Source organism: Chelon labrosus, assembly GCF_963514085.1.
Source record: "Chelon labrosus genome assembly, chromosome: 6".
Lineage (NCBI taxonomy): Eukaryota > Metazoa > Chordata > Actinopteri > Mugiliformes > Mugilidae > Chelon > Chelon labrosus.
The window spans coordinates 10,325,494-10,348,039 of NC_140342.1; the positions used below are offsets into that span (position 1 = coordinate 10,325,494).

Consider the following 22,546-nt stretch of genomic DNA (forward strand, 5'->3'; position numbering starts at 1 on the left):
TTACAGGTAGTGGAAGTAAATGAAGTTTCTCCTGATGGTGATGTCAGACAAAAAGCTTAATGATCATTAAATCAAAAAGACTTGGACTTTTGGCAATTGATATTTAAGAATAAAAAAAAAAATGTACATAAATATTTATTGGGAACCATAAATATCTACATCATAAATATTGATACTGACAAAATGACATTGTCGATTTTAAGCTGTGCTGCTACTTTGTCTCTAACCAAAGAGTAACCTCACCTATTGTTTGACTTTAATAACCACAAGTGCACATTTTAAGATGAGTCTTATTGGTGGTTTCATTGTTGCCCCTAGAAGAGACACAAATACAACCGCAAAATGTTATTTTTTTTTTTAACACATGAGAATACACACAGAACTTGTGACTATCACTGTCAGAAAAACTTTTTTTTCCCCCAGACCATTAATGGCATCTGCTTTAAAAAAAAAAACACAAAGATTTTGAGCTTTTTAATGTGGAGGTACCACATGGTCTTTAACTAAAAGACATTCATCCAGCTGAATAAAACTGAAACAGAATTACAGTACAGTCCTAATGTGTTCAATCTTCACTGATGTGGGAAGAAGCTCACATCATCACTCAGTATAAATGTCAATAACAACAGTACAACAGAGCAGTCGGCACAATACTCATTCAAGTTTTCCAGTTACCCCAACGTAAACCAAACAGTTCAATAAGACAAAGAGCTGAGAATTGTGCAAATGATCCTCAAACACTGAAGCTGCTTTGATGATGGATGGTTGGATGTGGTCCCATGTCAGCTTATACAGAAGTAATACTCTGCATTTGACACAAGTTACGAGCATATATTAATATGTAGATGTGATCCTAATTCTGAACGCACTGCATCATGAGAAAATGCATGCTCCATTTCACAATGCACAGCAAAGAAACACAAGCATAAACTGTCACCCAGATGCAGTATATCGGGCTCTTTTCACATATATGACAGGACTGACCTGAATAAACAAATCATTACATCCTTTGTTTAACATTTAAGTCTTCATCTTATTTTATATTTATTTAGCTTTCGGTAGGTTTAGTATGTGAGAACCATCAGAACAAAGCAGAAACCACCATAGCTGAATTTTGAAGTCAGAGCAGACGTATCTTAAAACTCAGTTTATCTGATTATAAACTGTCTGGCTTCACTTCCATTCTGTACTTTTAGGGTGATTTTAAAAGTAGTTGTTTCACTGAGGAGACACTGAACATCAGTCATCAGTGGTTGCTGCCTGTTATATGCTGTTAATGTCGTGTCAACACAATTTTTCAGTTGCCCATGTCTCACACATTTGTTGGAAAATGACTTCTATTTTATACAGTGCTTACGTTAATGTGACCTGAAACACAGTTTTATGCATCAAGCCTTTTTTTTTTTTTTTTCATTCTTTCTTTTTTAACACCTGTAACAACTAGTAGTAGTGGTAACGATTGTGTTTTGGTCTCTGAGTACAAGTGACCCATTGTTATTACTGAACCTGAATGCATCCTGTGTAGACACAGAAGTTGCTGCTAACATGTTGCTCACGCTGTGTGGACACAGTACACAACTCCACACCAGTGTCCACATTTTCAACTTCTGGCTCCAGTATTTGACAAAGATGGGGGCAAGAATTAATCCTGGTTAAGGCTCTGGACCAGAGAGATGATATATGACTTTTTTCCACCACCTGTATTGGGATCTTGTTGCATTTTGCCACACAACTCTTAAGGACGTGCTGTACCACAGGATGGCACAATGCAGGCTCCTACTAGTTTCAGTCCCAGATGAATGTTTAGGTACTATATTCCCACACCAATCAGCCCAAACACTGAGCTGACTAGTGCGAGAGACTAAACACATAACTGGAAGCACAGATTTCAGTGAATACGTTATATCCCCATGTACACTTTTCTGCCAGAGGGTGGTCATATATGTAAAAGGGCACATAAATCCTCTGGGTACCGATGGGAAATGGGAGTATGTGCAAATAGTCTCTGGCATGGCAGCAGAGTTTCACTCTGCCCTCTTAAGTTAATGTATGTAGGATGTGCAGGTATTCCAGGTACATCTTGGTATTTTCTGCACTCAGTTTTTGTGTTCCAGGTGAACCTTTTCACCTGTCTTCCTCCTCCTCCTCCTTCTCCTCCTCTTAGAGAACCTGTTCAGTGCTGGAGGCAGAGATGTCCAGGAGTCTCCAGGCTGCGTTGGGGTTCAGCTCCTCCTGGTCGCGACACAACGCCCATACATACATCATCCTCATAACCTTCTCCTGTTGAGGAGGAGAAGAGCACAGGGTCAGTTCTGTAGAGTCAGTATAGAGAGGCTGGAGGGCTCTTCTAGACTTAGGTTCATATTACAGATCTAAAACAACCAACAACCACAACCCATTAAACATTTTTTCATTTGGCTAGTGATGAGGCTGTATGACAATATATGTTAATATTTTTGAGACATTTAACATTGTCAGTAGTTTAAACTTCAGTACATTAGATTAGGTTGCTGATGTGATTTCAGTCAGTTTACTTCTCTGAAGCAGCTATGGCCGTATCTATCAGATTCACTATTCTAGTGATACAGTTATGTGTTGACTGACCGGATCTCCCTCGACAATATCTCCTTTGGGGCTGCGGATCACCATGACGACCTGAGCCTGGAAGGTGATGATCAGCACTGGACCCTGGTCCATCATCTTACCCATGGCAAGCTAACAGAGAGAGATAGTGAACAAGCAAATAAAATGAGAATAACTAAATAAGTTATTGTAGCTTTCTGCAGCAACGGGATTTATTAAGTGGCAAGTAAAGAACAGAGAGAGAAAAACACAAAGGAAAGAAGTACAGTGTAACACCAGGTGGACGATTGTTAATGTGAAGGAGTGAAAGTACTTACATCTATGTTATCAATGTCGAGGATTTTAGACTGGAAGAGAAGTCCCAGAGCTCTGGCCTGTTGGATGGGATGAGCCAGCTGACTGTACGTCTGAAGACATACATAAGAAATTACACTTCACACACATTGTTCACCGCTAAAGTCAGTTAATTCAAGATGGTTACTATGTTGAAAAAGGCGATTATGCATATTTGCAAATAGATAAATAAAAAAACAAGGCAGAAAGGTATTAAAACGAACATAACATACCTAAAATCATGCGGAATGCAAAACATTATCACCAGTATAATGACTTCGTAAAGACAAATGTAAGGTTTCTGTATCCACATGGGTCTGAGCGACTTAAATTTCGTCATCTGCCTACAGTTTCATTTTTATATGTTTTACAGCCAAACTCAGTGAGCATGTGTTCTAGCGGTCAGCGGGTAGACATCATGAGCATGTGTGCCCATGTACGCCTGATTGTAGTATGTTTGGAAATCATTCCTGGAGTACGACCAAGGCTTAACAACTGACTAAACACTAATGTTGAGGTGATGGTGTAAAACTTACAGCTTCATAGCACCAGTCCTTCAACACATCCAGCTCTCCACGGATCATAGCCTGCAGAAAGGACAGAGACACAGAGTTATCAGTGGTTCACAACATCACACAGCTATTTCATAAGTGATCTTTGGCAGTACGTTTAGACTTACTCAATAATAAGTCAATTACTAAAGTAACCATAACCAACTGGGTTTTTCAGTAGTCTAAATCACGACAGATTTTCATTCCATGAAACCACATTTAGTGTAATTAGATGTCTGTACACGCATTTTGAATTGAATTGTGGCTGCCAGCTCACTGCAAGGCTCCATCCCTGGCTTAGTTGTTCTAAACTGGAACAGTATTTCATTTATTAAATATGATGTGATTGGGACATCAGTGGTTTAGCTCCTTTAAATTCCTAGTCATGCAAGAGCTTAACTTCATCAACTCTAACAGGAGAAGTCAAAAATTAATTTACTGGATCTGATGTATGCTGGAGCTCAGTGCTTAATGAAGTGAGGCCTTTGTCAATAACTCCATTCTTAGCCTCCTCTGTAAATTATTACTCAGGTATTGAGCAAAGAGAAGAGCATGAAAGAGGAAGCATTCAGAATCAAGGAGAGAGAGTAGATAGACGATCAAGAGTCTGTTTACCTCCAGTATGTTAGGAATGATATCTTTCTCGCACTGTTTGAGAAAAGAGTCTTTGTCAAATTTGGGGTCCGCCTTCACAATCTCTGTCAGGACTTCTGACATTTCTGTTTTAGAGAAAAGACCACCTGGAAACAAGCAACAAACAACATCAGCAGCAGCAACAAAGAGACGTCACTCAGTACGACGAATGGAATATGTTATGTTTTAACTTCTGAAACTTTTCCCACAACACAGAGATGTTATGGTCACACCGTAGCTTGGGAAACTTTCTCATTGGTTTTATAAGGAAACACGATTCCAACTTTTCTTTCTTTCCTTCCAGCACTTTGGTCAGAATAATCACATAGAACAGGTGACAGTCACAAGCAGCTGCTAAATCAAAAGTTGAACACGGTGGAGCCTTACCGAGAAAGTCAGTGACTCTGTCGGTTACAGCTCTGGATGCTCTGATGAGGGAATTGTCACTTTCATCATATTTCATCTTCATCTCAAAGAATCCTGTCAGAAATTAAAGAGAACATGCTTGAGTGAGGATAAGTTACTTAAATGTATATGTGTAAGAGTTTTTGATGTGAAAATAGTGAATAAATCCAACAGTGGTACAGGTACATGACTCACTGTCTGGATGATGTGTGCACAGCATTGGTTTTTTCAAGCTACCAACTGTAAACGATCTGCTGCCACCTACTGCCTTTAACTGAAACTACACATACTCATACTGGGTGGTCTATTATGTAATTCTAACCCCACAGTGTCTCCAGAGGATTTACTTACTGTTAAAAACAACATTATTGTCCTTGAAGTCCTTCCACTGCTGGTACCACTTTGAATCCTTGTGGAGAACAACACCCATATCCTCTCTGTGTCACAAAAAAGCAAGAAGACCACACATCATTAAGGAGGTGTAAAATTGCTGATGTTATGCAGCTCCTTTAAGATAGAAGTGATCAGAGTGAAAACAGAGTTTACTCACTCGTTAGCCTCAAACACTCTGGTGTCACTGTCTGCTCCTTTAGATGAGAAGTCGCTCCTCTTCCTCAGCTGAGAAGGAGCCCGGTAAGGACCAGCGTCACCAACATCTATCTCTTTCTTCATGGTTTCCACACCCTGCAGAGTGGACAGTGATATTTTATTAGAAACATAGTCTAGTATGTCTAAACTGTATGTTTTAAAATCCCATATCAGTTAAATAAATGCATCAACAAGATAATGTTTGAATTAGAAAACACATTTACGCATTGTTTCTCCTCTACTGCACTGAAAACAGAACACATTTTAACTACAATACTACGGCAGCAAACTGCAAATTTTATAGCAACACCAACTACAACGTAAAGGTCATGATATGAGATGCTCCTCTAGTGAAGCTATTGAATGAAGGTTTTTCCTCTGACCTGTGAGATGACCTTGAATGCACTGGTCTTGCCCAGTTTTTCTCCTCCTTTGGAGACAGACCCGGCAGAGTGCATGGCCGTCTTGGTTGCCTCCTCCACACCTTCCTTAATCTTCTTCCCAATGTCAGTGCGACTCACACCTTCAAGTCCCTTTGGAGAAAATGCCACAAAACTACAGTCAATGAGGGTTATAGGCATATAAAACATAAAACAGACAACCCTGCAATATCAATCAAGTGTGCTTTTATATATTGTGTACGTTATGTGTAGATTCAGAGCAACCATACAAGCTCGTTCAGGTGTCTGTTTTCTTGCACTAATTATTTCCAGTTATACCAGAGGAAGTTCTGACACTCACCTCCTTGACAGTCTCTGATAAGGAGCCAAAAGTCTTCTTAAACACCTCTGAGGTCTTCACTGTCTCAGCCTCTATAGATTTCTAATGACGAAAAAAAAACATCTCCACCATTCAAACCATACTTTTTCCAAGAATGATGTTATAAAATAATGTTATAAAATAACTGAGGCTAGTAACCAAATAATGTTCTTACATATTTCTTGCGGGCCTGCTGGAGGGCATCGGACTCCTCAAGCCTCTTGGCCTCCTCTCTGAACTTCTTTATGTTTTCCTTCATCTCCTGATTCTTATTCAACTCCTGACGAATGTTGTCAACCAACTCTCCCAGAAAACCTTTACGTCCTGAAGAATATCGCACCTAAAGAAACACACAGAGAGCAGGAGTTTGGTTGGGCAGACAGATGCATTGGTGAAATAGCTACATTAAAAAAATAGAGGAAAAAAGTTACACAAACAACTGCTCATTTACACCGATGTAATCATTAGTCACCTGAAGGTGAATGGGAGTGTGTACCTGCACAGCTGCAGCTGGACTCCTGTGTAATCTGTAAGCTTCTCCTCTCCACACTGAGGAGACCAGAGGCCGAGAGCAGAGGGCCAAGGCATTTCTGCCAATCAGCTGCGATGGAGAGACAGTGTTAGACACCTTCATCTATGTATATGTAACTGTTGTTTCAACACTGGAGAGATAAACAGCACAAGACATTTCTTTATTTGTTGTTTTGAAGATGCCAGCTGAAAAAACCTGTGTGCAAATTACTACTAAATGTTGAGATCTGGTGACTGCAGCATCCACAGTATATTCATTTTGTACTTCTGGATGTAGATATTTTTTAATCCTGGAAGAGACTCATACCAATCAATGACTTTTCAGTATTTTTGGTAGCTCTGCAATGGCTCTTTACTTTAGGCTCATAGGATCAAAATTATGCTGAAAAAATGGCATAAAGAAAATTACTGTCCTCACTGTAGGAGACAAGTCTCATTTGTCACATATCTTTATCTCAATAGTAGGAGATATAAAACAGTTTCAAATTTCAGATGTATTGTATTTACAAATGTTTTAACAATTTCTTACCACATACTTTTAGATATTAGTTATTAAGATATTTACAAATGTCAGTGCTGCTGATTTGTCTGTACAACTCCAGTACCTCACCTTATAACATCTGGTTGCACCTCTTGGTCTATTTCATACAGTGTATCCTCTAATATAACAGTATTGTAGAGGCACCATGCTTCCTAACTGCTGTACAAGTATGCAATTAGGAGTAATTAGAGCATTTGTACTGACACGGGGCGCACAATATGATTAAATTTAACCAAATGGTCACCGTTGTCGCTATAACGTACAGGTTTTTAACACATAGACGCTGACAATGCACTTCACAGACTAGTTAAATCTGGGATTTGATTTTAGCCTTTGATAATTAAACTAAAATACTGAGAACATCTGCTATACGTCTGATGCAACACGGCCTTTTATAACACACATCTCGCGCTGTATCTGCATAAAAACACCCTAAAAAACAACCTAAAAACATAAGTTGACATGATTACAATAATCACAGAGCTAGGAGGGCTAGTTGCCTTCACCAAATTATTTGGCGGAGACTAGAGAGCTGCAATGAAGGACATGAATGGTTGTCTAACCTCGTAGCACCGACACACGGAGGCTGCCATCTTGGTCTTGAAATGCGCGGAGAAGCACGTGCGTCCTTCCTGCAGCAGCTGACGTTGCGCTTGACCAATGGGAAAAGAGATTGCCGGCAAGGGGCGGGGCCTTGTGTCAGGAAGCTGTTACTGTTTAAATAACGATGCCCAGATACTACAGTTTTTATAAAAGAGCACTTGGAAACTCGAATAATATTAATAATAGTTTTTGAAGGTGAAGTTGACATCATTGACTCAATAGACAACAACAGATCATTTTGATTTTAACTTATCTACGCCTCAGAAAATGTCCCAGCGTGTCACAATAAATCATCATCTGAGAATTTGGTGTCCTTGGACTCACTGTTGTTGTTATTTAAAAAGCACACTGTAAAACACAGTCAGTCTGACAGGGTTAACATGTGCTTTGAGTTTGTTGTACTTTCCGTTTATGGAGCCTTTGTTTGAGTTTTTTTTAAATTATTATTTGTGTTATATTTATGAAACGTTTTTATAATGGTAAATCTTATTAGAACGTTTACAATTTAAAACCTACACACTTTATGTGACTTTTTATGTATTATATAAACAAGTTCTGACGTATTTTCTTATGGGAAATATCCACTCCATCATCTTTTATGTAATTACACAGATTCACTGATAAATTAAATAGAAGTTACTTCATTATCAGAATATTTATTATGGCTCCATCATTATAATTTATTAATATAACTTATCCTTTATTATTGTGTGTTTCTTTATTATAATTTCTTAATTGAATTCAGTTTCTCCTAAAGAATGTCATATCTCCACCATAACTGCTCTACAATATAATTTCTTAATATAGAATGAGATTTACAGTTGGCCTTGAGTTCACCTGATAAAGCTGAAGTTGTATTTTTGTTACGGATGTTATAATAATTACACACATACTCATACCCTGTCTATCATCAAACAATGTGACCCTAATTTAAGGTTTCCTAAGTTTGTTTTCATTCAGACTGTGTGTATCTGATTCAGCCCCAGATGAATGGTATCTGCTGGCATGTCAGTAGAGGGCGCCCCCGTCAGGCAGGTATGTGAACTGCAGGGACTCCTCCCCTCCCTCTGCAGAGTTTAGGAGCTCTCCCTTTCTGCGGCCAGCTCGCCTTGACAGCTAACACTGGCGCAGAGTCTGAGCTCAAATCTTTACCATATTTTTTCTGGCATATAGCGAAAATTCATTCCCTCACTTTCCACGCATCCTCTTCCGGAGACAAGCGTTGGAGCGGCCTCGTCTAGAATGGGGAACCGAGACGATGAATACGATTTCTTGTTCAAAGGTAAAAAAAAAAAAAAAAAAAAAAAAGCAAAGAAAAAAAAAAGATGACTGCATTCCCCTTTACATAGGCTCACACCGACAAAGCTATGCTTTATAAATGCCTGTAAATCTTATTGTGCCATTTTCGCTGAGCAGCTGTGTGTCTTTTCAAAGCAGACAGTTTTTTTTTTCATGAGAAACTGCCCGGATGATAGTCGGTTGCTGTTATTACAACATAATGCTGTCATTGTAACATTGCAACGCCTGCAGCTATATTTATAGGTAATGGATGTAACACCCTAACCGGGCTCAGCCCTTTTTTATTTAAACTTTAATCATAGAGCAGGGTGAACAGATTCCTTTTATTGAATAACAGTTTTCTCCTCATTCCTCACCATGACTCTGATTAAAGGCCTATTAGCCTCTACCTCTGCTGATCAATAAGATGAGGAGGAACTCGGCCAGTTATTACTGACACTGCAAATGCAGCACCTCGTAACTTCTGGTTTATTATGACAATCAATGGGCCTGGGAGATTGTCACTGAAGACAGGAGCGGTACCAGACTCAGGTCCATGTTTATCTTTACTTGAATCCAGAAAGCCTGCCTTTGATCGTGATATCAGCTCCTGTGGCACATTAACATCCCGGGCCTGTAGAAGCCAAAAGGCCATTTAGATGTAACAAAGTATCCTCTGTGGGATGAATAGGGCATCTGCCGGAGGCGAGGGCTCTCTCTCTCCCTCCCTCCATCTCTCTCCCTCTCTTGTCTCTCTCTGCCCGAGCCATCGTCTGTGTGCCCGGCCTGAAACAGGAAGGGCAAGGCGGCCTGAAACTGTCGATTCAGGTTTTGATGAAGCCTGTTATCAGCTTCCTGCAGCCCGGACCGGCACGATGTCGACGGGGACAAAGTTCGGCTCTGTTTCCTTTTGTTCAGGGAGAAGGAAAACAAAAAGACTCCACCTCTGCTGCTGTTCACTGCACAGCAGCTCCCTCAGCCCAGTCCTGACTACAGCACATCCCAGTCTGAGCCGGATCAATCACTTTCCTTCACTGACTGATTCACCGTAGCTTAAAACAAAGCACAAACAACAGGGCTTGTTAATAAGCAATTGATGTTGTCAGTGCAACAGTGACTTTGTAGTCAACTTATGGCATCTGCAGTTATTTCTATGCACCTATAACATTCCTTTGGTCTTTATTGTCGCTACCTGTTGAGTTTTGAGTTCTAAATGAAGACTAAACAAATTAACATCAGATTAAAGCTTCACTATCTGAGTGCTGTCAGGAAAATGTCAGCTGTCCATTTACTAAGTGTCACTCAGTGAGTTCTGTCCAGATTAACCTCTTGATCTGTGCATGATCCAGTGTATGCTGTCTGTTACAAGTGTAGTGTAAAAGCTAAACCCATTACTTACTACCCATACAAACTAAAAGGCTTTTATAATCCAATAGTGTTTTGTTGGTTTTGCAGAGAACCACTGATGAATCAACAGTTCTTTGAAGGACCATCTTTCTGAAAGTGCAAGTTTTAATTATTGTTTGGATTACGTGTTATGTAGGTGATTGCTTTTTGACTCTACACTTTACAAGCTTTGCTGTTGTGTTACCAAAGGCTGCTAAGACTCTACTCATAATGGAAAAAATGGCATTTCAGTTCCTCCACATTAGTACTTTCCATGATGTTTAGGACTGCAATGAGGCATTTCAAGCACCTCAGAGTTACACCATAAGGTTATGTTGACTTAAGCTTTGTAATCTATTCACCTCCTACTTCTTCCATTGCACATGCACTACAAACCATTGCCTCATCTCCTCTTATTTGTCTTCGCAGTTGTGTTAATTGGAGACTCGGGCGTAGGGAAGAGCAACCTGCTCTCTCGGTTCACGCGAAATGAGTTCAATCTCGAGAGCAAGAGCACTATCGGGGTGGAGTTTGCCACACGCAGCATCCAGGTGGATGGCAAGACGATAAAAGCGCAGATCTGGGATACAGCGGGACAGGAGCGTTACAGAGCCATCACCTCAGCGTGAGTCCGTCCTTGTGTTGTGCAGATACGTCTGCATGTTACCTAACACCCCCCCCCCAGTGTGGGGAAGTGCTTCAGTGGTGCAGTCACAACTGACACTCTAGCCTTCAGAGCAGAACGAGACACATAGCTGAGTGTTTTCTGCAACGGTTAAAGAAGTGGATGCAACTGCTGCTCACTTAACAGTCAAATGTTCTTGAGCAAGAAACTGATCATCCCACTTAATGCCGTAAACACATAAGGGAAGTTGATAAACTGCATGAGTAATTATGCATGTCGGTCATGAAAGTCTAAAAATGAAAGTAACCGAGAAGACAACCTCTCCACAAGGGAAATTTTTTAGCTTTTGACCATCTTCATAAACTGGAGGAATTTACACATTTTCCTTATTTTCTGACCATTTGAAAACACATCTTCAAACTCAACCTACTGATGAAGGCCATGTGATAGGACCAATACCTCCAGAACAGCTACTAAATGGACCTCGTGGAGAAAAAGTATGAGCCAGTGTCAATGTTAAGATATAATAATGTTCAAACAATCACAGTAGTGGTAAGAAAATTAGGGCTTACTGACACAAAAAAGTCCTTCTATTAAGATGTAATAGATCTGAGATTTCATTGGTAAAATGTGTCTTTGGTCTCCAGGTACTACAGAGGAGCTGTGGGGGCGCTGTTAGTATATGATATAGCCAAACACCTGACCTATGAGAATGTGGAGCGCTGGCTGAAGGAGCTAAGGGATCATGCTGACAACAACATCGTCATTATGCTGGTTGGCAACAAGAGCGACCTGCGCCACCTCAGGGCCGTGCCCACAGACGAAGCCCGGGCCTTTGCAGGTACTGGAATTTACAAAAAGATAAAGCAGAAGTGTAAATTTTGGACTTCTTTAGCGGCACGAGTTTAGAGTTTAGAGCTTAGAGCTTTCTCTCTTGTGTTTACTGTTTTTATAATATTTTAATACATTATGGTTAAAGAAAATCATAGGACCCAAAATTATATAAAAAAATTGCTATGAAAAGCTATGAAAAATTGTCCTCTTGCTGTTTCTGAAATTAAATCCTTTCTGCAGTAACTTCTGTGTATGTTTTGTTACACTTCTTCCTAAAGGGGAACTACTGTTTTTTACAACCTGGACCTTATTTCTGGCATAAAATACGATCATTTACTCACCCATATAACTTTTTGTGTAATTTGTAGTCCTTCGGGAGATATTTAGATCTGTGTATATCCATATAGTGGGAGTGACTGGGGCACCGAAACGCAGCCTCTAAATAATGCACCCGCGACGGTCGGCTTGTTTACTTGTAATTTGCTACTGCTATGGTTCATCCACAACCTTAAATTCGGAAAAATATTCAGCCATGTTGCAAAAAACTAGCAGTAGCAAATTACAGGTAAACAAGCCGACCGGTGCGGGTGCACGCGGCGGTTAGAGATTACATCATCCAGGGTCTGTTGGTCAATCTACAGACCCTGGATGATGATAACAGGTAACTCCGGACTCAACAGGGAATAGCACTAGCGTACGATAACAAAATATTGGTGAAATGAACGAGTTTCGCGGCAGATAATGAGTTATTTAGAGGCTGCATTTCGGTGCCCCAGTCACTCCCGCTATATGGATATACGCAGATCTAAATATCTCCCGAAGGACTATAAATTACACAAAAAGTTATATGGGTGAGTAAACGATCGTATTTTATGCCAGAAATAAGGTCCAGGTTGTTAAAAACAGTAGTTCCCCTTTAATGCGTAATAACCTGTCCTTAATGGATAAACTGAATACACTTCACAAATATTTAACATTCTTGTAGATTTTGGCAACAGCTTTAGTTGGTGGCGCTAACAGCAAACATAGTTTTATATTACAGCTCACAGAAGTCTGCAGCAAAACTAATTACTGGTCCTTCTTTACATCATTCTGTGAGAAAATATTATCTGATTTGATGTTGCACAACTTGGGTCTGTGAACAGTAGGGCACACAGAGGAGGTAGTGAGAAGCCTGAGGTGTGCAGCCTGTCGCCTGCAGCTCTTCATCTAGTAGATCACTGAGGCTTCTCTGTCTTGTTCTGTAACTCCCTGCAACACTTCAAACATATCAACTGTCAAAGAACGCCAGTAATGACTGTTAAAGGCTAAGTTTACAAACCAACAAATTTCGTTTGTTGTGACTACTTAATAATCCAAGTCAACTTGTGTTTTGACAGTTAAATGCTTTGAATGTGAAGCTGCAGGATCATGTAGGACCATGTTTGATTTTCATTTGAATCTTATGGTTTATGAGGACAGTTTATCATTCCAGATATCTCTTATTATATTTGCAGTGACCCATTACAGCGTGTTGTTTTAGAACATCATCACAGACACTAATAATGACAAGATACACAGCAAATATTATCAGTGGGGCATAGACTCACTCACCAGAGTGTTACCTCATTTGGAAATAGTTGTGTGAGATATTTATGTAAATGAAAATTCTAGAGATTGCCTCTTTGTAAGGGCATATATTTAGAAGAAATATATGAAAAAAAGTTTTTTTTAATATGCACTTGGATGTCACTAGAAAAATGTACTAGCTTAAAAGAGTCAGTAGTTGTGAGAACTGCATTTGCACCATGATACACATGTCGACTTGCTTCACACGAAAACAAACGGACTGCTTCTGACTCACTGCAGAATGGGGTTATTTTGTGGAGTGACTGTAATAATGAACAGTGAGCTTCTATTGCTGACAAATTTTTACCTTTCTTTCTGACTCCGCAGAGAAGAACAATCTGTCATTCATAGAAACTTCGGCCTTGGACTCGACAAATGTTGAAGAAGCCTTCAAGAATATTCTAACAGGTATACTTGTGAGCAGAGGCGATATGTCAGAAATAAGAACTGGCAGCATAAGTTAAAAGTCTGTTTTAAAATTAGTTGGTGACATCAGTGGAGGACAGCTATGAGCAGCTCTACTGGTAACCTTTATTTGTGCAACTTCCTCTTACTGTGGGAAGTTCTGTTTATTTATTTTACATACAGTGTTAATTTTTTACAGAAGTATCAACTTGTGTAATGGCATGGCTCTGTTTTCACCTCTGGTTTTCAGTCTTTAACTGATATTTCAGCGTAGCGATGTGTCAAGTGAGTGGGATGTTCAGCTATCACTGTAGGTTGTTTCAGTTTTAGGTACCTCACTTGGTTGGAAAGGAAATCTTTTAAGGCATCAGTAGAACAAGCAAGAGCTCTTTAAGTATATAAGTATAGCTGATCTGTTTTAATTTCTTTCTTCATAAACAGAAATATACCGCATCGTATCGCAGAAACAGATTGCTGAGCGGTCCGCCCACGACGAGTCCCCGGGAAACAACGTGGTGGACATCAGCGTGCCACCGACCACGGACGGCCAGAGGGGGAGCAAACTGCAATGCTGTCAGAACCTGTAACTCCTGGCAACTGTCTCGCCTCCCCCTGGGTCAATTATTAGTTGAAATCAGTGTTGATATGCTTCCATGTGCCCGGAGTGCAGTGTTTTAGATCAGTGGAGTCAGTTCCATTATAATCCACAAATGATCAGTCCCAGAAAGAATTGATTTCAAATTGTAATCTGACCCAGGTACAGTCTGCTACAGTTTAGTGCAAAAACAGGACGGATGGTACCACGTAAGCAGCTACCACAGTTAACCATGATAGTGTAGCAGAGCAGCCTTGCCTCAGACCTTGTAAGCCTAGCCATTTCCCCGGTAGACAGCTATTATCACACGTCAGAGACCTGGGTTTCAAATCCTGCCTGTTTCAGCCGTACCAGCAGTCCTGTTTTTGGGCTTCTCTCCTCCTCGTTCAGTCATCATCTCAAAAGTGGTTGTGACGCTGCTGACGCTTATTTCATTTTGTGTAAAATATATTCTTTTGTTTTGATAGCTTGTCTGCTCACATACATTATATTAATGCCATGAAATTAAATTTTACAGTATTATTTTGCATCGTCCTTTTTGTTTTTTTGTTTTTTGTTTTTTAGCATCACACACACTAAAGGACATCCTGTACCAATGGTTTGTTCCTGGGATTGCAGGTAAAGGTTGTACTACTTAACATGCTGTCAGATATTTAATGCAGTTGTTCCCGGCCCCTGTTGTGTGTTGGGCCCCTCCAAAAGGTCACAGGATAACAAAATGAATAGCTTAGGAAAGAAGACAAATTTATATTCCCTTTGTGGCCACTGGATAGAATCTATGGCATTTTCCTTTTTAAATATAGGTTCAAGTTATCTCTCAGGCCCCATACAGCTATTTAAATCAAACAACGTGGGAAGCTTAAAGAGGAAATCACTCTTTGGTGGAACCACTAACAACGCATTGAAATGTCACAAAAACCAACTGGACAATGCTTCATTGCATTGCAGCTGCACAGGCATTGCAATTAAAAAGGTTGGGAACATTTGTTTTTAGTCTTTAGCCGTGTATTTATATAATATGATGATGTGTATTTTACCAAATGTGGAAAGTAACTAGGAATTACTGATGCAAAATAAGTGTAGTGCACTTTTGCCCCTGAAATGTAATGCAGTGGATTTATAAGTTAGCATATAAGGTACATACTCAAGCTCTACCTTCACCTCAGTATGCGTACATACGTTACTGTCTACCACTGGTCATATTCATGGTGTCCAAGTTCTCAGCAAAAAAAATATTAATAGGAAAAACATTCAGTATTCACAATAGAGGATCATAAGATCTCAGTGTATGACTCTCGAAGCGATTTATCATTAGAGATGCTTCCCGCGGCCTACATCACGATCATTAGAAGCTTCAACGCCGAAAACCACCAAGCAAATCACATGTCACATTATGAGTCCAGGAGTCCCTCATGTTTTATTGCACAATAACCCAACTTTCCAGGAGATGCAGCAGGAAGACTACCATAACACAAAATACTTCGTTCAGCATGTGCTGCATACATCGATTGACACCTCAAAACACGTTTTTCTTTATACTTCACCAAGCACCAGCCTGCTGTCACACATCTGTATTTTTACATAGGTCAAAAGTCTGTAATCTCCGAACACTGTATCTCCTCTATTTAAAATTGCATCTCTTGTGATGTAAGACATTACTACTGGTCATTGCTAGGCAGCTCAATCGATGAATGGTGCATTTACAAGTGGAGCAGGGCTGTTTGCTAATGCACTGTTATGACAACAGAAGAAACATCATCCAATTATAGAATGTAAACACTTTTCACCACCTTCAATACTTTACCCATGTACATTACTGCACGGCCGTTTAACGGCTGGATTTAGTGTTGTCCCATATACTACAATCTTCACTGGCCCAGACAACTGTGATAAATACATAATTCCTTAGCTGCTGCCCAAACAGAGAAATGATTTGATTTTCACTCTTTAGCAATGGCAAAGCTTTACCAGGATTAAAAAGGGTTCAGATTATAGACAAGGACATTGGTATGAGCAACGGTCACCCACTTGTCGAAGGAGAAAAAAAAAAAAAAAAAAAAAAAGTATCCACAGATAGACTTTGTCAATCATGTTTTTAGATTATTATCCTCCGCAGGGCTGTTGTCAACCCATTGTTCGAACACAGCTAAATACATTGTGAAGGATCATGGGGGAATTATAGGTAGTGAATATGTTTCCTATTATACTGTAGTAGCATGCTCAATCAGTTATATCCTGCTACATTAGCTTGTGTCTTAGTATTTCATAAGTTTGTGTCACTGACATTAAGTCAGGCTGGTTAGTCCATTGTCCATGTGTTCAGTCGTTCAACATCCCAGCACTGGCTGTCCCGTGACGACTTCCATCAACTATGACTCCGGAATGAGTTCTTCCCGTAACCACTTCTGTGGTCGGCCAATACCGAAGAATTTACATCAAGTGCTTCAACCAAGAGAAAAAAAAAAAAGAAAGAAAAGAAAGTAGCTCTCTCTCCTCTCAGAATGGTCCGTATGAAGTGCAAAAGTTCATTAATATGATTAATTTTGTTTTTAGAGAGTGCTTCATTTTAAATATTCCTCTTGCCAAAGCTCAGCACTCATACGATCGTCTCATCAGTCATTTTCTTGGTCGACTTGGTCGGCACAGAGCGTTGGGTGGTGTGCGCCCCCTTCATGTCGGGCATGAGCAGGCGCACTTTCTGATTGGTCCTCCTCCACTCCGAGTACAACTGACAGTGATACCGAAAGGACACCTGAGATTGGATGAAATCAAAGCGGGAAGGGGGGGGGGCGAGACGGGAGGTGGCAAGGGAGAAAAAGACAGGCGTTAATGAAACTGACACAAAGATATCCGAGGCGCACTTGTACGAACGTAGCGCAGGAATGATCAGCAAGGGCTGCATGGCAGGTGCTCGAAAACCTGTGACTCTTTGTCATTTTTAATGATGCTTTTCCTGAAGATTAAAGGATTATGTTTCTAAGCAAGCTTTTTGACTCACGGCATGGCCTATTTGGAAGAACATGACCCAGTTAAATACGTCTAGTAAAGGAAATGTGCAACGTAAAGTCAGCTATGCATGTATGTGCAGGCATGTGGTTTCTATCCAACATTCGAAACAAATGATTGCTCTGTGCCAGAGACTGACAAGCTGCACATGCCATCACGTCTCTCCCCGCTTGACTTTAACAATATGTTATTCAAGGTCATAAGCAAGGAAAATAAATAGTACCATTATTTGTACAATAATAAAGTGAAGAAAATAAATCTGTGCGTCGTGCTGTTTTTATACTGCATCTCAACTCTTTTGCCACATCTAAATGGCAAACATAACACATGCATATTAAAAACTGCCAAAAAAACTTGGATCTACTTGTTTTTTCTTTTATTGGGAAAAACAACCCCATTCATTTGTACAAACACAAAAAGAGTAGTGTGTTCGTTACTCTTTTGTGTGTACACATTTGGAGCAGTGGGCTGCCACATGTGCAGTCCCCAGTGATTGATTTGGGGGTCAAGTCCTTGCTGCTTGTTTGAGAAACTTCAACAATGGCCGTAGAGGGGGTTTGAACCAGTGACATTACGGTCTCAAATGAGCTTCTGTAACCATTTGTTCACCGCTGCCCCCATCGTGGGAAAAAGCCAAAAGGGACTAAGGCAGAAATTATGTTCCTCTCAGTTACAAAGGATTAACTTAGACATGCAGTTTACCAGTGTCCAGAGGATGTAGATAGTGAAGAGGGCGATGGTGAGGGCAATGAGGCCAACAGCCTCGAGTCTGCTCTTCAGTTGCAAGTGGTCCTGGGCTCCCCTCAGACACAGCCACCCAGAGATAGCTGCCAGGGGCGTGATGAGAAGGAAGCAGGCCATGTCGCACAGCAGCGTGCGCTTCTCACTGCGAGGGCCTGGGTCCTTCAGCCACTGAGAAAGAGCAAAATGAAGAGATTTGAGTGATGGATGCGTCTCAGTTTAATGATGACTATGACAGCAAAATCTGCAGAAAAGACTTGGAGGTGTCAGCTACCTGCATTAACTTATTGATAATTCTGCTGTAAATAGTCTCAGGACTGAGGGCTCTTCACACAAGGTCAGACTCATCAATATAAGCAAATCAACTAATATGCTGAAGATGCACACTCTGCACAGCTTAAAATTAAGACTCTTGCAAAGCGGTTTTAAATCAGTACAAGGCCAAAGAATACATCTTCTTCAAATTCAGCAGATTTGTGTTGCTCATTTCCATCTCGTACCATAAAAACATACGCTCGTAAAAACCTCTCTGACCTGTGTGAGTGGTTGCGGTCGCCGTTCAATAGTGAACTCTGTGTGGCAAAGTTCACAGTAGCTGGTGTTGGAGGACGACAGCCACTTCTCCAAGCAGCTCTTGTGCACTTTGCCAAGTGTACCAGTGCAGTCACAGGGTGAGAGCAGAGTCTCCCCTCCAGCTCCCTCATGACAAATCCGACACATGCCCACATCACTGTGCAGAAAGACAGAACAGCAACGGAGACGATAAGCCAAATTCATTTTGGTTACAGTGTATTCAGTGAGGGCCCCGTGTGCATTTCCCACTCTTTTACCTCTGCAAGCTAACCGCTTTGACAACGGTGGAGAGTGGGCGGCCATCTTTAGCCGTAACCTTGGCGATGTACTGGGCCTGCGTAGTGGAGTCAGACTCCTCTGAATCCTTGGAGGCATCGGATTCAGCGTTCCCAGAATAATCACAAAGAGAGCCAGGTAGGTGGCAGCACCCGGGCGACGACATGGCTCATCTGAGGGCGACAGCGACGAAGAGGATGGGGGGAGGCGACGTCAAAAGAAGATGTGATCCAAAACTTGATGTCCCACTCCTCCTCTCTCTCTCTCCTCCTCCTCCGTCAATTGCTTGGTGGATGCTGCAAAGTAGACAAACAAGACACAAAGTATGTGTGACTTTAACTACATCAAGTACAACAATCAGTCATGCAAGCCTCTCATTAGATTACGCATTTCAGTGATGCCATGTTGATAAAACAGAAGGTGACAGCCTACTAAACAAACAAAATGGTTTGCAGCTACTAAGTTCCAAAAACCTGGAGAATGATTACGCTGCACATAAACAAAATATCTTGAAGCATAGCAATAAAACCACAAAATTCCCAACCCTTAGTCAAAATTTACAAGGTACAATTTTACAAAAAACCCAAAGTAGGAAATGTTTAAAGACTCAATCTCGAAGCTATTAAGTGGAGCACTAGTAGTGTGTATTTCTACTCCATGTAATGAAGTCTTAACAATGATCATGGTTGATGTGGCTGGCTCCACCAAATGCAGGAGTGCACCACACTGCAGAGAAAATGTTTGATTTTCAGGTGGACATCGGGTGAGTGTACACCTACCTGTCCCTGCAACATTACTCCCCCGATACTGTTACTGTCAGCAACGCAGGCTTACACTGTTACCTCAAAAAGGATGCAATCAAATACTACAGTGTGCAAACGTACTGGTGCATTCAAAGCAAAATAAACCACGCAAGCCAGTGTTACTGCATTACAGCATTACAGCGTAACGTCAGTAAAATAAGGTTTCACCATATTATAAAAAAAAAAAAAGATCAAACTGACTCGCACGGACAGTGTAGATGGACGTTTTCTACTCTTCTTACTCGACTATGGGGTAAAAATGAACACCCAGCGATAATAATTACGGCGATATGTACATGATTGACACAGAAGCGTTGATGTGTAACGGCCGATTAAGGCTAAATCTGTCTGAATACAAGAACATCGTGTACATAACCAGGACAATCAACAAATCAACACGATGACATATGATGGCGATGCTGAAAGTATTGAAAAACGAGATGTACGTTAGCGTAATTTTACTCACCCGACGGCCTCCCTTTTCTCGCCTGGCCTTGGCCTTGGCCCTGCGCTGGCCACACACAAGCTAGCTGTGCTAACTGGACAGCCCTAGCTACAAACTATGACATTGACATCTAAACAAAAGATGGCGATACGGGGGGATACAAAGGACGACCATATGCGCTGTATCCTCTCCATGGCTGGTAGGGTATCTTGCGCGGGCGTTTTTGTCAGAAAGGGCGAAGAGAAAGAGCTATTTCTGTCAGGATTACCGGACGCAGCTAACGCGGCTAATTGGCTAGCAACGGGCAAGCCTTCCTCAGCTTCCCTCAGCTGTGCACTGGTCATGTGACACGATGCTGCCTTCATGGTCATTAATAATATTAGGATCATAAACATTTTACACGCGGTAATCGATTATTAGATTGGCAAATGTTGGTAGTTGCAAACCCACAAGGTATCCGTTGAGATTTTTGGGAACGTGTTACTTTACGGATGCCAGTAAACACGGGAAGCCTGTAAAACGAATGATGTTGTTGGTGTAAATAATCTCTTCTCAGTTGTCACAATATGAACATACCTTATTTCAAAAGCATAAAGTAACTTAAAACAGTGAGCGATAGAGAGTGATAGTGAGCGAAACGTAAATGGTTTTATGTAAAATCAGAATCGCTCCAAACGTTTTGATGTCTGTGAGCAAAGATAAAAACACCGCCTCAGCCCGTTTGCAACAGCAATTAACGAGGGGGCCGTAAAGCGGCTCAATAACACAAACAAATATATGAGCTCTTGGCTCATCGCGTGTATTTTAATTCAAATGTTTCAGTTTCGTCTTTACACGTTAGTAGTTCGATTTTTAACGAGGGAGAGACCATTATCTCTAGGCTGAGAAAAGCATCAGCAGTACGTTGTGCTACAATTAAAACCGCTAGGTGGTAGCATTTTGTTAACCCTCACAGTGTTTCCTGGTTCACTTCAGAGGCGCTCTTGTTCCAGAGGCGAGGTCCTGGTACATCCAAAGGCGTTTTGATGAATTCCTTCAAAATTTATTCCATTAATTACAGTATCTACAGTACATGTGTACAATGAGAAAATATGATAAACATCCAAGTGTTTAGTACAGGTATGATTTGTGATACAAATAGGTACAGCAGTTGAAATTTTTAAATGAAAGGTTCAGAGATACTTTTAGGCCTACTTTATTTACTTGTTTTGTTTTATTAAAATACTTCAATTTCATGTTACAATCACACTTAACAGTCAAGTATTGTACTTATATATATTGTACTTATATTCGCTTACATTTCTATTCTATTCTATTCTATTCTATTCTATGATGAGCATATAAAATATGATACATTGGTAAAACTGTAGACTTGTGCCCTTTGTACCCAATTGAACTGGAAGCTTGTTTAGATGAGCTGGGTAAATAATTCCTTTTAACGTTTCCCTTTTTAGCATCAACCATCCAAAAGTAAACTCGGTGACATTGAAAGCCAGGTAAAGCAAACATTTTGAAAAGTCCACTCGACCTAGATCAGGACCAGCGAATGCAATCACCATCCAGGTCTCGCTCCATTTCTGTTGGCCCATTCTGAGGTTTATGTTCTATCACTCTTGGACTAAAAGTGAGCATGCACAAAATGACAATGACCATGATACTATGACACTATCAAAATGTAGGCCCTCGCAAATTCCTTAAAGTCTTTGTGGTGTAATCCCAAAAAATAATGTCTATGTGTAATTTTTAACCTTTAGATAAACAGTATCTATTTCTGTCATATTGTCCTGCCTAACCCTGCGCCCCCCCCCCCCCCCCCCCCCCCCCCTGCTTCATCCGTTTCATTCCCTTTGAACTCAAACACTGATAAAGAGAGGGTCCACTCGCAGTGAGTGTGATCTCTCGACATTTCTGAGAGCAGGGATTGCCACTCACTCTGAGCATGTCTCTCATTAGTCCTCCCACCCATCTGTTTGGCCAAAGTCCAGCTCAAATCATGAGATGCTACCTCTCTGCATGTGTGGGATATCATGAGACATGTGTTAGTGGACTTTAACACGGCCCAACACTGAAATGCACTCGCAACTCATTTGAAATTGTGAGAAAATAAGACGTGCATAATATGTAACAGTACAAATCAGATGGGTGAGTTCTTCAGTTTTTGGAACTGCTATAGATTCATGATCCATTTCTGCCATCACAAAGACAGTGAAAATGTCTTTGTCATAATAGTAACACCTATGTTTCACCTCATTGCGAGTGTGCTGTGACGGCTGCAGGCACATCTCTGTGCCCTGAATTAGCTCCTGGATAAACCTGCTACACCTGTATTGACTAAACAGAAGACTTACTATACAGAACATATTCACAAACTAGCCATTTCATTTTAGTTCATGCCATAATGCGTTTCCTCCTCTTCATCTGCTAGGTCTAACACAAAAAAAATG

The 22,546-nt window shown here is 40.7% G+C and overlaps 3 protein-coding genes across 4 annotated transcripts; 1 reads left to right on the forward strand and 2 right to left on the reverse strand.

Annotated features, from left to right (window-relative positions):
• Positions 1–152: 152 nt before the first annotated feature.
• Positions 153–7,590, reverse strand: LOC311489449 (mitochondrial import inner membrane translocase subunit TIM44-like). The gene is made up of 13 exons (XM_084546525.1): positions 7,488–7,590; positions 6,349–6,453; positions 6,028–6,192; positions 5,835–5,915; positions 5,477–5,626; positions 5,056–5,189; positions 4,857–4,942; positions 4,488–4,580; positions 4,083–4,207; positions 3,453–3,503; positions 2,901–2,990; positions 2,605–2,715; positions 153–2,280 (listed from the first exon to the last, which is right to left on the reverse strand). Exons 1-13 carry the CDS (start codon positions 7,515–7,517, stop codon positions 2,161–2,163), a joined length of 1,341 nt encoding a protein of 446 aa, XP_084402651.1. The 5' UTR covers positions 7,518–7,590; the 3' UTR covers positions 153–2,160.
• Positions 7,591–8,522: 932 nt separating this feature from the next.
• On the forward strand, positions 8,523–14,839 carry LOC311489790 (ras-related protein Rab-11B). Its single transcript, XM_084547058.1, has 5 exons — positions 8,523–8,809; positions 10,621–10,816; positions 11,464–11,657; positions 13,586–13,666; positions 14,105–14,839. The coding sequence occupies exons 1-5, from the start codon at positions 8,770–8,772 to the stop codon at positions 14,248–14,250; spliced, it is 657 nt and encodes a 218-aa protein (XP_084403184.1). The 5' UTR covers positions 8,523–8,769; the 3' UTR covers positions 14,251–14,839.
• Positions 14,840–15,620: 781 nt separating this feature from the next.
• LOC311489836 (E3 ubiquitin-protein ligase MARCHF2-like) lies at positions 15,621–20,618 on the reverse strand. Of its 2 annotated transcripts, none has more exons than XM_084547136.1 (5): positions 20,124–20,618; positions 18,836–19,150; positions 18,540–18,735; positions 17,967–18,176; positions 15,621–17,010 (listed from the first exon to the last, which is right to left on the reverse strand). In XM_084547136.1, the coding sequence occupies exons 2-5, from the start codon at positions 19,018–19,020 to the stop codon at positions 16,855–16,857; spliced, it is 747 nt and encodes a 248-aa protein (XP_084403262.1). In that variant the 5' UTR covers positions 19,021–19,150; positions 20,124–20,618; the 3' UTR covers positions 15,621–16,854. The 2 variants fall into 2 exon arrangements, with proteins under 2 accessions (XP_084403262.1, XP_084403263.1); XM_084547137.1 differs by lacking the exon at positions 20,124–20,618 and adding an exon at positions 19,634–20,089.
• Positions 20,619–22,546: the final 1,928 nt, after the last annotated feature.